We start from the raw sequence: 14,177 nt of genomic DNA on the forward strand, positions 1-14,177 counted from the left end.
CTAGGTTGTTCGTGGATGCAATTTCATCTTTGCTCCTGGGGTGTGGCTGAAAAGTTTTCCCATGGAGTCTGTAGACCTTAATGGCCCAGTGGCCTGATGCCCGGAGCACCTAGGAGAACTGAGGAGGGAGTCAAGGTCACTGAATATTTCAGAAGAGGGATATTTAGGCTGAATCTGTAGGTGACCAGTTGGTCAGAAGAGGGTAGTTTCAAAGCATTCCTCAGGAGCGGAGTGTGGCTGCCCAGTGTTGCCCAGATGCAAGGGGATAGAACAAGGCTTTGAACGGCTTCCCTTACCTCAGGCCCCATCAGAGGGCCTTAGAGAAAGTCCTGCTGTTGGAAAAATTTCAAGCCGATTTCCAAGAAAGGATAAAGTCCTCTTACCACTGTGTCCGGGACCACACCCTAATCCTAATGCCTTTTGTTAGCTGACCTCTTGGCGGGTTCTCCTGCTGGCATGGCTCCATTCAGAAACCAATATGGAATTGTGGACCACCTGCTATGCACTCACTTCTGAAGGCCCAGGCTCCAGGTGCAGACACTACTGGCTGGCGTGTTTTCCTCTGAATAAAGAGGAGAAGGGTGAGGTTTCGCAGCTCCAGCACCGGCTTTGACGCCCGACCAGCCTGAATTAGAATCCTGGTTCTGCTACTGAACTGGCAGTGTGACCCTGGACAAGTTACTTACCCTGTCTGAGCCTCCCGGAGACTTCATTATGATGAGGACAGTTGTGAGGACTGAACAAGATCACTGAGTACACAGTAGGCACTCAAGGAACAGTAGCTGTGCCATTTTGATGGAGGCCAAGGCTCGATCAGTTGAATGGGCCACGAACACTGCCACGGTCTCGACAAGTTTTGCGCATGGTACGGTTGTTAGTTTCCCAGCATCCTCCCCCAGTCTAGGTCCCTTTAGGCGCCCTAGTCTCCTGGGAGGGGGTGCTGCGAGGGGCGGGCTCAGCAGCGCCCCCAGCCGGCCCAGGCCCGCTCGGCCCCTCCCTCTGACTCACTCGGGGCGGCTTCTGGATGTCGAGGGCCGGGGGAGACCGCGGCCGGAACAACCCAGCGAGGCGGTGGCAGGCAAGTCGCGCTTTGGGCTCTAACCACCCGGCGTCCGGGCTCCTCAGTGCCGGACGCAGGGGCTCAGCTGGCTCGGGGCCGCCTCCTCGGGTGGCCCGCTCCCCAATCCTCTCTTAAGGCCGCACCCACGTGTCTATTCACGTCTCCTGGCTTCCCGTAAGGAGGGGCGGGAGGGGGCGGGTCCGTGCTAAAGTAATGCTTTCTTTGACTCCATTTGGGACAAACTGGTCATTCCTGCTGGGGAGACCGGCGGGAGAGGAAAACTGTGAGTCTGATAAAAAACAAATGTAAGAGTCTGGTTACCAGAAAATATCATTAATGCGTGCTTTGTAAGAGTTCCCGGGTGCTCGGGCGGAGTGTCCTGCTCTTTTGTTTCTCTGTTAATTTGCAAACCTCTTTTTTCCCTGTGGTGATGGAGCCACCTCTTTAGCCAGGTGACGCTCCAGTGTGGGGAGAGAGCAGACACTCGTTCATCCTTGTGACTTTGGTCGCTGCGGAGTCCGGAGCTAAAAAGCCACCCGGGTTCTGCACCAGTGCAGACCAGAATCAGTGAATCTCACTGGGGCAGGGTGGTGGCAGGGCCAGGAGGGGTGATCTGTGGTTTAACTTTCCATCCTCTTGCTAAACCGTGAGCTGGGGGAGGGGGCAGAGACGTTGCATCCTGAGGAGCTGGGTATTTGTTACTGAGGTTCCATGGTAAACTGTGTTAAGAAAAGAAAGCCATCTAAGCTTATTGAGCGTCTATTATTTGCTAATTAATTATACCATCTAATTAAATCTTCACGGTTATCTTCATGCCCATTTTACAGACAGGGCACAGGGAGGCTCCAGCAAGTTAAGTCACTTGCTGGAGGAAGCATCACCAGTAAGTAGCCAAACTTTCCAACCTTCCATTCTGCCAGGTTATCTGCCCAGCCTCTGGTCTCATGGGGACAAGACCCTGCTGGGATTCCAACCCAGACTACCCTCTTTTTAAGGCCGTGGAGACACTCAGGTGCCAGCTAGAGTTTGTGTTCTTTGAAGAAATTATTTAACTTCTTAACTTGCTCCGGTCCAGAAATTTTAACGAAGGGATTGAGTCAGTTTCACTGCCCCCACTGCTGCCCCCTGGGTGGGGCCACTTGAAGGCTAAGTCTTAACTCTAACCAGCCTGCTGACTAGCCTGGGTCCAGGCCAGGCCTGTGTCCAGGACAGGTGGGCCAGTGTCCTGGGCTGAGGGGCCCTGTGTGTGTGGCGGCATCACTTTCTCCTGGCGCACACACGCACTCTGTTGCCTCCTCCGCAGCAGGCTCTGGAGGGAATGGAAGCTCCCTTGCTCTGCCTCCTGCTCCCTGTGTGATCACAGAGCAAGTCACTTGTGCTTTCAGGGGCCATCTTGCCTCCATCACATCGTAAGGGCCTAGAGCTACTCTGGTCCAACTCGCTTGCTTACTCTCCCAAGGAGATATGGAGGCCCTGAAAGCACAAGTGACTTGCTCTGGCACGCTTATTCTCGGTGCTGTCCCTCGGAGCTCCCAGAGCCAAGACTGTGACAGTCAACCCCTGGTGAAGGAGAAGCTGAGCAGGGGTGGACTTCAGAGGCTTCCAGGGTGCAGGACCCTGCAAAAGTGTTTCACGGGCCTCAGCTATACCCTCAGAACTGAACTTTAAAAAAAAAATTCAAATGTCTGCATTCAGGGCAAGGAGAAAGACAGGTCCGGGGAGGAGGAGAACATGGTGCAGAGGCAGTGACCCCACCCAGGAAAAGTGACTAACCCCGCAGAGGCCGGGCCGGCAGACGTGCTTGCCCCACAAGGCTGGCGCGTGGGGAATGTGGCCAGTCCCAGCTTTCCTGTGGTTTCCCTCGCGGGTCCCAGACTCAGAGCTGCCAGCCCCTGCCTGCAGCTGGCTGAGGCCACTGCGGGGGCGCTGCGAGCTGGGGTGGGCCTCCCGCCTCGCCGTGGGGGCCTCTGAGGAGCCAGCCCTGCCACCCTTCCTGGCAGCCCACAGTGTCAGCTCTCCATCAGAGCCCCAGCACAGTTTACCCCTTCCTGTCCTAGGACAGGGCCTCGGCACAGGCTGGGGGAGGAGCCCAAGGGTGGGGCCGATGGAGGGGCCGCCCAGAAAGAAGGCGAGGGAAGTGGAAAGGTGGGGTAGGGCAGGCTGGGAGGAAACGGAGCCTGAAAAGCAGAAGCAGGAGGAAGAGGAGCAACTAAGAGAGGTGACAGTGGAGGGTGGCCGAGGGAGGACCTGGCTGCGCTGGCCGGGACCTTCCTAGGTGGGCAGGTGAGGGCTGGCTGCAGGGGCTGGAAGCCGACTCACGTTCCTGGAAGCCTCTTTGCCCAGGGCTGGTGCGCTCAGCTCACTGCCCTGTCTGGACAGATACATTATCCGACGGGAGCCTCCTAGCTGCACAGGTGGGTTGGGTTCACAATATTGATAAGGAGCTCCTGGGTCGGGGCTTCCGGACAGAGACCACCACGCCAAGTGTCCAGACACCTGAAGGCCCTCGGCCAGCCCGGAGGGGCATTCAGATTAGAGGATGCCTGTTTCTAAGTTAGGGCTGTGGTGTGACTGTGGGTGGGTGGGTCGGAGTGGTTGGCTGGGGTGGGGCAGGCCGAGCGTTTGATCTAACTGTGTGGCCCAGTCCATTATTTTGCAGATTCAGCAAGACTCCAGCTGAGGGTCTGGCTGGGGGAGGGTGGAGGAAGGGAGGTGAAGGTGGAGCTGGGGAAAGGGCAGGAGTCCTTCTTGGTGTCAGGGGCAAGGGCACTGGCTGAGGAGTCCCCAGGCCGGGCCTCTGGACCCAGCTCCTGCGAACGCCCACGTTCCGGGCTGGGGGGATCTGGCCTCCTTTCTAGAAGTGCTGACACCCACCCCTCACTCATTATTGGGGAGAGGGGTAGGGGCTGTTGCATTTCACGTGGAAGGGCAGACAGGGAGGGTGAGGTGAAGGGACCTGCTGGGAATCAGTGGAATCGGGGTCTGGGGAGGACTGGCCATTCTGACAGCTGTCCAGCATGACCGACCTCCCACCCCTGTGTGTCCTCAAAGGCCGGTTCCTTCCTAAGTCAGGACCGTGGGACAGCCAGCAGGGCACACATCCTCCCCCAGCCCCTTGACGATCTGACTTGACCCCTAAGCCCTGCTTTCTGCCTCCAGGGCTGCCCCTGCCTGTTGAAATCCTGTGCTATCTTGTAGACACTTAGGTTCCGTTTGGTATAGTAATTGGAGCCCAGCAAGTCCAGTTAATCAACTCCTTCTCTGAGCCCCTGCATGGTGCCAGGCACAGTGTGAGGTTCCAGCCAGATCAAAAGAGGCAAAATACAGTTCTTGCCCCCAAAGCCCTTCTAATCTAGTGGGGGAGATGGCCATGGCCATAACTCAGCACATTGTGGTAGAGTGGGAAGAAATAACGGCTTTAATGTAAGAGGTATAGAAGCAGCTGCCTTGTGAGGTGGTGAGTTCCCCGTCACCGGAAGTGTCCAAGAAGAGGATAACGAGGGGTGTATAGAAGGGATTTCTGTGCTAGGTTTTGGGAGGCAGATGTGGAATAGGATTCGCCTTCTAATGCTGACATCTGTGATTCTGTGACAGTCTAGGGAGGGTTGTCTGCGGTGTGATGGTTTCCTGCTTCACCGCCCCATTAGCTAGACCATGAGACATGCATGTCTCTTTCTTCATTTGTGTGCCCCTCCCCACCCATTCTGCCCAGTGTCGAGCTCCCAGCATAGACCTTGAATGGAGTTACGCAGCCCCTGTCACGGGCTGCTTGAGGAGTGCAGGAGTGCCAGGCGTGTCCCCTGCTATGGTTGAGACACAGAGCTGTCAGGTCACTCTCAGCTTGTAAGCAGGAACTGAAGGGTATGCTCCTAGGTGAGAGGTCTGGGAGAACTCCCAAAGAAGGCAGAGGCTACGGAACGTTGTGGAAGCCTCCTCAGACAGATGGGGCTTGAAATGGGCCTGGAGGGGTGGTAGGGCTTTGATGGACGTGAGGGTGGAGCTCCTTTGCAGAGGAAGCAAAGGAGCTGTGGTCTTGAGCGGAGGGGGTGGAGGGAGAGGAGTGACAGGCCGGACTGAAGTCGGGTGGACGCCTGCCTGCGGGAACCTGGAGCAGAAGGCCGGGGGGCAGCGTTAGAACTTCTCCCATGCTGATACCTGGGTTCCACACCAGAGAGTCTGGTTTTAACTGGCCTGGGCACTGGGATGTTTTTAAAGCCCCCAGATGACTCTAATGTGCAAGGAACTGTGAGATGCTGTTCTGGACAGAGTTAACTGGCAGCTTCAGAACCATCTGGAACACAGTTCAAAATGCAGATGCACAGGCCCCATGGAATCCAAATCTCCAGGCCTGGGCCTCTGTGTTTTTGTGAGATCCCGAGATAATTCTAACGGGTGGCCAGGGTGGAGAGCCTTGGGGCAGGCGGCCAGCCTCTCTCATTAAAACCCTGCAGTGGCTCTGGGAGGCCTGCCTGCTTTTGAGTTGTGGCCTGAGCTCTCAGGTCGGTAATGCAGCACAAAAAACAAACAGCCGACACTCGGCCTCTTTTGTTCTGCCACCGCTGTCCCCAGTCTCTCCCCAGTGGCTTGGGCTTGTGGGCGGCCACCTCACCACTTTGGGCCTGAGTCATAGGCTGAGCTGCCCATGGGATGTGGGGACAGCATGTGACCCTCTGTGGGATGGAGAACCACTAAAGTTTCCCTCCCCCAAACCTCCCCCTCACTGCCTCCGCCCTTTGGGAAGGTGTGGTTCCAAAAAACGCCTTCAGCTATGTTGGATGTTAGGAAGGAAAAGGAAAGTCTTAATTCACGTGGTGTTTTACACCCATGACCACTGCTCCTGTTTCTCCCTCTGTTTCCTACTCAGACTTAACACCCTCTGCTCTCCCATCCACCCACCAAAGATTACTCTTTGCCCTTCCTGCTTCCGCAGCCCCCAAGAGTCTCCTATGGTGCCGATTTGCCTTTTAACGCTGCAATCCCCCGGCCCTGCCCTGGCACCACAGGGGCTTGCTGCTCAGCTGCACAGCATGAATTGTGCTGCAGTGCTTGCTGGGGTGGGTTCCGCATTTCAGCCAACGAAAGAAACCCTCTATTGATGGGAATACATGAAAAAGACAGCGAGTGAAGCAATAGCTACCGCATTTGCGGAATTTTTTCAAAGATAATACATTTTTTTTAATTCCTTGCCTTGAGCACTTTTTTTCTCCCTAAATAACTTTTGTCCCAAAAAAGTTGCTCTTACTGACCTACAGAATAAAGGTGATGTTCATCATCCTGGCATTGGAGGGGAGCTGGGCATCCAGAAGTGATAACTGAGACCTGGGACTGGGGGAAATTCCCGGGGGAGGGAGCTTAGCATTAGAGACAGCAGGAAGTCTGATGTTAGCTGTAGGGTTTTTTTTCCCTGAGGTTTTTTGTTCGGTTGGGTGGGTGGTTTTGGTAGGTGCCCTTCTATTCCTAGTTTGCTGAAAGCTTTTGTTTTTTTTAACCAAGAATGGAGGTAGATTTTTTCTTAATCCCCTTTCTGCTTCTGTTGAGATGATTTTATAATTGTTGATGTGGTTGGTTAATAGAGTGGATTCTATTGATTTATTTTCAGATGCTAGACCGACTTTGCGTTCCTGGGATAAACCTCATTTAGTCATGATGTTTTATCTTTTTATATATTTCTAAATTGTGTGTGCTAAAATTTTGTTAATTTTTTTTTTGTTTCTGTGTTCCTGGGGTATCTTGGTTGAATCTTCTTTTCTGGTTTTGTCATCTCAGGATAATGGTGGCAGCAGAGGATGAATTGGGAGGGGCTCTCTCCTGTTTTCTGGAAGAGTGTAGATCTGGTATCATCTCTTCCTTAAGTTTTTGGTAGAATTCATCTGGACATGGAATGTTTTGGAGGGGAGTTAGTTTTTAAGTACAGTTTCAATTTCTTTAATAGATATTAGAACTATTCAGATAATCTATTTCTTTTTGAGTGAACGTTCATAATTTGTGCCCTTTAAGGACTTTTTCCCCATTTCACACAAGTTGTTGAATACATTGGCATACAGTTTTTGGAATATTCTCTTTATCCTTTTAATGCTTGTAGAATCTGAAGTGATGGTCATAGCCTTGTATTGGAAATTTGTGTCTTTTCTTTTTCTTAGTCAGTTTGTCTAAAGGGTCATCATTTTTTTCTTTTTCTTTTCTTAATGGAAGTACTGGGGGTTGAACCCAGGACCTCATACATGCTATGCATGCCCTCTGCCCCTGAGCTATACCCACCTCCCTAAAAGATCATCAATTTTAATGATTTTTCCCAAAATCAGCTTCATTGATTTTCTCTTTTTTGTTGTTTTCTATTTATTTATTAAGTCATTGACTTTTAGACTTTTCAAATGTAAGCAGTTATTGCCTCGTGTGATGCCGAGTTAGGAGTCTGGAAGCAGAAGAGAGGTGTGGCCGAGGGGTCACAGCAAGGGGAAGATACTGGTCCAGGAGCCAGAAACCTGGTTATCGCCAGCCACTCACTAGTCACTCAAGTGTGTGACTTGGGATTTAGACTCTCTTTGCCTCAGTTTCTTTCCCTGCATGATGGAGCCAAAGATAATCTCCTCTTGAGTTCTTGCAGGTGACTTAGTTGATGAGTATGAAGGCACTTGGCCACCTGGAAGGATCTCCCCAGACTAACGTGAATGGTGGTTGGAACAGCATTTGTAATAATAATGGCTTCTTCTGTCTTTTCAGATCTGGAAACAGCATGTACACACCCGGCCCTCAGAGGTAGGCTGTGCGCCCCATCCCGTTTCACCCCTCCCCTTCTTCACTTCCAAGGGCTGCCCCTCCTCGCCCCCACCTCCCGGTCCCCCGGCCTGCCCAGGTCTCTCTGCTTGGGCCTATTCCTCAGGGGCCTTGTCCCCCGCTGACCCTCTCCCCTCCCGCAGCAGCTCTCCGTTCCCAGCCTCGGTGCGGCACCCCGGCCTGCACGTATGGCGGGTGGAGAAGCTGAAGCCAGTGCCAGTGGCCCGAGAGAACCAGGGCATCTTCTTCTCTGGGGACTCCTACCTAGTGCTGTACAATGGCCTGGAAGAGCTCTCCCACCTGCACCTGTGGATAGGTAGGTAAGGGCGCTGGGAGGACTGGTTGGGAGACTGGCCCGGGCAGGGCCCGGGGCTGGCATGGGTCTCATGGGCCGTGCCCTGCCACCTCCCACCCGCCCCAGGCCAGCAGTCATCCCGCGATGAGCAGGGGGCCTGCGCCGTGCTGGCCGTACACCTCAACACCCTGCTCGGGGAGCGGCCTGTGCAGCACCGGGAGGTGCAGGGCAACGAGTCCGACCTCTTCATGAGCTACTTCCCGCACGGCCTCAAGTACCAGGTCAGAGCCCGCCTCCTGCGGTTCTCTCAGAGCCGGCCCCACTTCCAGCTGGTCCTTACCCTGCGAAAGGCCTGTGCCCCCTTGGGGCAGGGTCCTCCCCACCTCTCTGCCCGCCTCCCGGTGGGATGGGGTGTGGGATGCTTGGGCCTTGGGTCAGCCCACTCAGGCTGGCCATTTGGGCTGCAGGATGGTGGCGTGGAGTCAGCGTTTCACAAGACCTCCCCAGGGGCCGCCCCAGCTGCCATCAGGAAGCTGTACCAGGTGAAGGGGAAGAAGAACATCCGGGCCACCGAGCGGCCGCTGAGCTGGGACAGCTTCAACACAGGGGACTGCTTCATCCTCGACCTGGGCCAGGTGGGGGGCAGGGCCGACCAAGCACCCGCCGGGGCTGGCGCTGCGTTTTGAAAGGGCGGGGACCCAGAGGCAAAGGCAGAGGGAGAGAGGCTGAGAAGGTGTAAGCGCACTGCAAGCGGACCACTGCAGCCATTAGAGACAGCCTCCTATTTGTAAGGACAGAAGCCTCCCTCCGCTGTCTAGCCATTGCCTCTAGTACTAGAAGCTACTCTCTCCTTCTGGAGCCTCTGTGGGTCTGAGTTAGCTGCCCACCAGCCCGTGCGCTCATCAGTCCACTCATCCCTTCACTCAGTGAATTGATGATCCTGCTCTCAGCCGGCACGGGGACCACAAATTGCGGGTCCATCACTGGCTGTAACCTCATGACTGGATGTGATGAAGGTCCTAAGAGAGGGAGTGGCTGTGCTGGGGGGAGGCTTGGGGCAGGGAGGGGCCCTCTGGCCTAAGCCAGAGTCACTGCCCCAGGAAGGCGCCGTTTGACTGGACCTTCCCAGAGGGGAAATGCAATTCCAGGAAGGGACAGGTGAGCCAAGGCACTGAAGGGGAGGAGGGTGCAGACATGCATGTCATCAGCACAGAGGGATCTAGCCTGGCTGGGACCCAGGGTGGGGGCAGGAGCGGTGGGAGTGGAAATTGCTAAGGAGGCCGAGACCCAGGTGAGGAGGAGGTTGACTATCTAGGGGTCTGGACCTCATCTTGTGGTGCTGAAGATTTGGGACAGGAAGATGAACCCAGGTGCTGTTTGGAAGCAAGTCTGGAAGAGGAAGGAGTCTCAGGAGAGGTGATGAGGGCCGTGCCTGGTAGGGGTGCAGAGGCCTGTGAGATTCTGGGCCCAGGGATGCCATTTATTCACTCAACAAATAATATTCAATAAATAGACAATAAATGTTTATTCTGGGCCTAAATACGTACCAGTTTCTGTTTTGGCAGGGGGCACACAGCAGTGGGCCAGGCTAAGCAAAACAAAACACTCATGCCCTCTTGAGTTTTGCTTTCTAGTCAGGGAAGATAGATTATAAACAAGATAAAGATGTTTAAATGTATGACATACGTGATGTAGAGAAACATAAAGCCGGAGGGAGATGGGGAAACCCTCTTGCACAGACTGTCATTCCCGTTCCCAGAGAGGCCGTGGTCCTTGCTTGTCTTTGATCGTCTTGCCTCAGAGGACAGTTAGTTCTGTGGACGCAGGCAGCTGGCTCTAACCTGATCCTCCCTACTCCCCTCCAGAACATCTTCACCTGGTGTGGTGCAAAGTCCAACATCTTGGAGCGTAACAAGGCGCGGGACCTGGCCCTGGCCATCCGGGACAGTGAGCGGCAGGGCAAGGCCCAGGTGGAGATCGTCACTGACGGGGAGGAGCCTGCCGACATGATCCAGGTTGAGAAGACTTGGCGGGTGGCCTCTGCTTGGAAGCTCCTGAGAGAGGCAGTGATCAGCTGGGGGGCTACCCCGGAGGTGGTGGGTGGGGCGCTGCTCAGGGCTTGGCTAGCTCAGTGGCTACCTTGGTGGGACTCAGAGTCAAGTCTCCCTGGGGGTGGAGAGACCGGTGGCCGGGCAGGTGGACCTAGCCCTCCCCACCTCTGCCTGGCACCCTTGTGCTGCAGATGCAGTTTGTCCCACCAGAGGCGGTGGCCCTGGGCCTGATGGGGTGGGAAGGTCCAGGCCAGGTGCCCGGGAATTCCTGGAAACATAGCCTGCCCTGGCCCCTGCAGGTCCTGGGCCCCAAGCCGGCTCTGAAGGAGGGCAACCCCGAGGAAGACCTCACAGCTGACCGGACAAATGCCCAGGCTGCGGCCCTGTATAAGGTGGGCGCTCCAGGCCTGCCCTGGGACCCGGCAGGGGGTGTAAGTCTGGTGTGCGTGGGGCTGAAGGGAGAGGAGAAAGCAGTGGGCAGGCTGGGCCCGGCACCGGGCTGGTTTACCCAGGGCTTGGAGGGAGAGGAGGATGGGAAGTGGGCGGAGGCCGGGTCCCCGAGGAGAGGTGCGCCAGTCACTTCCGCCCTTCTGGAGAAGGAGGTTTGAAACAAGCCGAGCTTTACTGTTTTGAATGCTTTGCACTTGTTTGTTAATTTGGAGTCTCCTCAATTTCCAAAGGAACTTGGGGGCTCTGGGAGGCAGTGACTGAGCGTGAAGTGAGGGTGGGGTGGGGCCCAGGATTTGCCTGCCGTGATTTCTCTGGTGAGGTCTGCTGCTCTGGCCTGGGGCCGTGGGTGGCGAGGCGGCCTGCTCCGTGTGCTGCAGGGAGGAGGGTGATCCAGCGCTGCCCACTCTCCCCAGGTCTCTGATGCCACTGGGCAGATGAACCTGACCAAGGTGGCCGGCTCCAGCCCCTTTGCCCTCGAGCTGCTGATCCCCGACGACTGCTTTGTGCTGGACAATGGGCTCTGTGGCAAGATCTACATCTGGAAGGGTACGTGTGGCTTCTCCACCCCAGCCTGAGACTCCTGCGGCCGCTCTGACCCGGGGGGCTCCCCACGGCAGGGCTCAGCCAGCCAACGGCTTTCAGAGGCAGCCTCAGGGCGCCTCCATGGCTGAGGCGTTTCTCTTTGCAGTTCCTGGCTCCTTAATTCCAGGCAAAGGTTCTGAACCTTTAGCCTGCCTCAGAAGCACCCGAGGGCCTGTTAAAACCCATAGCTGGACCCCATCCCATGAGATTCTGATTCACAAGGTGTCGGGTGGAGCCTGAGAATTTGCACGTCTAACCATCTAACCGGTTCCCAGGCCGTGCCGCCAGTCCAGAGGACCACTGGCACAGAGCTCTCCTGGGCCTTCAGGGCTGCTGGGACCCCTGTTCCTACCATTCTGCCTTGCGGTATGACAGACAGACTTTAGATATTAAATCTCCCTTTACGCAGTGGATAGTAAACCAGCAGAACTCGTTTTCCCGGGAGATTGCACCAGCTGGAAATAAGACACTGTTGTGCGGAAGCCTGTTGGCTAGATCCCACTCTGAAAATGTTGAAACAAAGCTCTGGGTCTCTGAGTGATACAGGGGGCCACTTCTCTGTGCTGTCTTTTCTTGGATGTCTCACCACCCTGCCCAGATTAGAAACCTCTTGAAAGCAGGAAACACATTATCTCTGCTGTCTTGAGGAGATAGCATTTGCTCAGTAAGTATTTGTGGGGTCAAGCAAAACCAAGAGAAAGTCTCAGCCAGGAGGGTGAGTATGAGGTGTTCTAGCCTGGCAGCTACGGGGCAGTAACACTGTTGCCTCAGGGACGGGTCAGGAGTGGCACGAGGCCAGGCGGGTTCCTAAGAGGTAAGCGGGTGGGGGAGGGGGGAGTAGTGCTACTGGGGCTGCTCCTGCCTCTGGGTACCTTTCCCGTGGAACCAGTTCTGCGCATGGGGGGTGGGGGGGTGATGTTCCCAGATGCCCACGGGAGTGTATTTAATCCCAAAGAAGAACCGAGAACCCAGAGGAGAAACAGGAAGCTTGGGGGCCAGGAAGAGAAGTGTCTTGCAATCACAGAAGCAGGATACAGCACATTCGTTTCAGATACATTTTCACTAAGTAGATTTTTACAGCCTGGCTGGAGAGCCAGCCACAGAGCCTTGCTTCCTTGGAAAAACGAGGGGAGCATAGTTTGGTTAAAGGGACCGGAAGCAGGCCGGGAGGGAGGACGGGCTGTTCCCTTTAATGGCTCTTCGCTGGCGTAACCATTAGGCCGACGGTGGCATCTGGCCTCGTGGGAGGAAGACGGATAGTAACTCACACCCTTTGGTCCTATTTAGTTTTACGAAAAAGGCTTGACAACAGTGTAGTTGACAGACTCAAGAGGCGAGGGGCCTTGGAGTCTGATGCCAGGGAGACACTGGTTCTCCTGGAATTTCCCTGGGGCCCTGGTCTGAGCAGAAGGCTTTGACGATTAGAGCGGGCAGAGGGCAGTTTTCATCTGGAGCTGCCAGGTTGGGAGGGGCTGACCTCCCGCCTCCAGAGAGCCCTTCAGCATTCTTAGCACCTCCTGGTCCTTTTATTTTATTTTATTATTTTATTTAATTTGATTATTTTACTTAATTTGGTTTAATTTTTTATTTTATTTTATTTTTTATTTTATCTTATTTTATGTTATTTTATGTTATTTGATTTGATTTGATTTGATTTGATTTGATTTATTTTATTTTATTTTATTTTATGGAGGTACTAGGGATTGAACCCAGGACCTTGCACATGCTAAGCACACACTCTGCCACTGAGATACCCCGGTCCATTTATTTTCAAAGGTGCCAGCTATTCTGTTGACCCCCTTAAATCTCAAGAGAAATGGGATGTGGGCAAGAGAGGGGGCCCTGCTCTTTGGAAAACTCTCCTCCCTATGATCCAGGGCGAAAAGCTAACGAGAAGGAGCGGCAGGCGGCCCTGCAGGTGGCCGAGGACTTCATCTCCCGCATGCGGTACCCCGCAAACACTCAGGTGAGGCGATCCCCGCGCCCCTGTGCCCTCCTCCTGGGGCCCTCCCCGTGGCCTCCCACCTCGTGGATGGGACAAGGAAGGCAGGAAGGCCTGGGGCACAGTCAGGAGCAGCCAGGCCTCCCTCCCAGACCTGCCCAGTGGGAAAACCCCTCTCAGCCCTTCAGAGATTTACAATGTGTGTTATTTTCTAAGGGGGTGTTGGGCACCACTCCCTCGGGAGCCCAGCGAGCCTGTGTGCCTCTGGACAGCACGTGCGCCTCCTCTGGGCTGTGGTCCCTAGCTGGTACCGCCCCTTCTTGCCCCAGCCCAGCGACACCACAGGTCATTCTGAGGAGAGCTGGTAAAGCCCGTGTGTAATTGGTGCCCCTCTCAACCTGCACCCGAGTCCTTGAAGCAGTCTGTTTTCTCAGCCTGCGTCCCTGTAATCTTTCTCATCTCTTGGCTTATCCGGAGGAGCATCCCTGGCCTGGGTGGTGTGTCGGCTCAGGCCTGGTACCCGGCACCCTCCTCCATGGCCCTGGCCCTCCGCAGAGGCAGAGGTGGCCCCCTTGTGAGCGAGACATCCTCTGCTGTCCCTGCAGGTGGAGATTCTGCCCCAGGGCCGCGAGAGTCCCATCTTCAAGCAATTCTTCAAGGACTGGAAATGAAGGCAGGTGTCTCCCTGCCCCACTGCCTGCCTGTTGGCTACTCTGCCTTCCCGATCAGTGCTGAGGTGCCCCCGCGGATGTTCAATAAAGGAGACCAGTGCCCTTCCTGCTCTCTGCCTGCACTGCCTGCCTCCAGGCTCACTCTCCCTGCCCTGCCTGTTCACCCGGCTCATTCCCATGCTGGGCGGGGCGGGACCCAGATGACAATTCCACAGCCTCTGAGGGGCCAGAGCTGGCTTTGCAGGGTTCAGGCAGCGGGGCCAGGAGTCCAGCGGGCCTGGCAGGCACTGCCGTGAACCCAGGAGGGCGGTGGCGCAGGGCCAGGCCTCAGGGCACTTTCAGCCCAGGGCTC

General features: G+C 55.3%; 1 protein-coding gene across 9 annotated transcripts; it reads left to right on the plus strand.

Moving 5' to 3' along the window:
* The first annotated feature begins 1,059 nt into the window (after positions 1-1,059).
* On the plus strand, positions 1,060-13,947 carry CAPG (capping actin protein, gelsolin like). Of its 9 annotated transcripts, none has more exons than XM_031441361.2 (10): positions 1,060-1,078; positions 7,781-7,816; positions 7,978-8,150; positions 8,256-8,410; positions 8,597-8,764; positions 9,995-10,144; positions 10,480-10,572; positions 11,044-11,176; positions 13,090-13,178; positions 13,760-13,947. In XM_031441361.2, exons 2-10 carry the CDS (start codon positions 7,794-7,796, stop codon positions 13,823-13,825), a joined length of 1,050 nt encoding a protein of 349 aa, XP_031297221.1. In that variant the 5' UTR covers positions 1,060-1,078; positions 7,781-7,793; the 3' UTR covers positions 13,826-13,947. The 9 variants fall into 9 exon arrangements, with proteins under 9 accessions (XP_031297221.1, XP_031297220.1, XP_031297225.1 ...); XM_031441360.2 differs by lacking the exon at positions 1,060-1,078 and adding an exon at positions 1,272-1,343; XM_031441365.2 differs by lacking the exon at positions 1,060-1,078 and adding an exon at positions 1,277-1,343 and having other exon boundaries at positions 7,981-8,150.
* The last annotated feature ends 230 nt before the right edge of the window (positions 13,948-14,177 follow it).

This window comes from Camelus dromedarius, chromosome 33 (assembly GCF_036321535.1).
Source record: "Camelus dromedarius isolate mCamDro1 chromosome 33, mCamDro1.pat, whole genome shotgun sequence".
Lineage (NCBI taxonomy): Eukaryota > Metazoa > Chordata > Mammalia > Artiodactyla > Camelidae > Camelus > Camelus dromedarius.

Coding starts and splice junctions, on each gene's coding strand:
- CAPG (XM_031441361.2), top strand. CDS start 7,794: ATGTACACACCCGGCCCTCAGAG. Junction 8,411..8,596: donor CGCACGGCCTCAAGTACCAG/GTCAGAGCCCGC, acceptor TTTGGGCTGCAG/GATGGTGGCGTGGAGTCAGC. Junction 13,179..13,759: donor GGTACCCCGCAAACACTCAG/GTGAGGCGATCC, acceptor CTGTCCCTGCAG/GTGGAGATTCTGCCCCAGGG.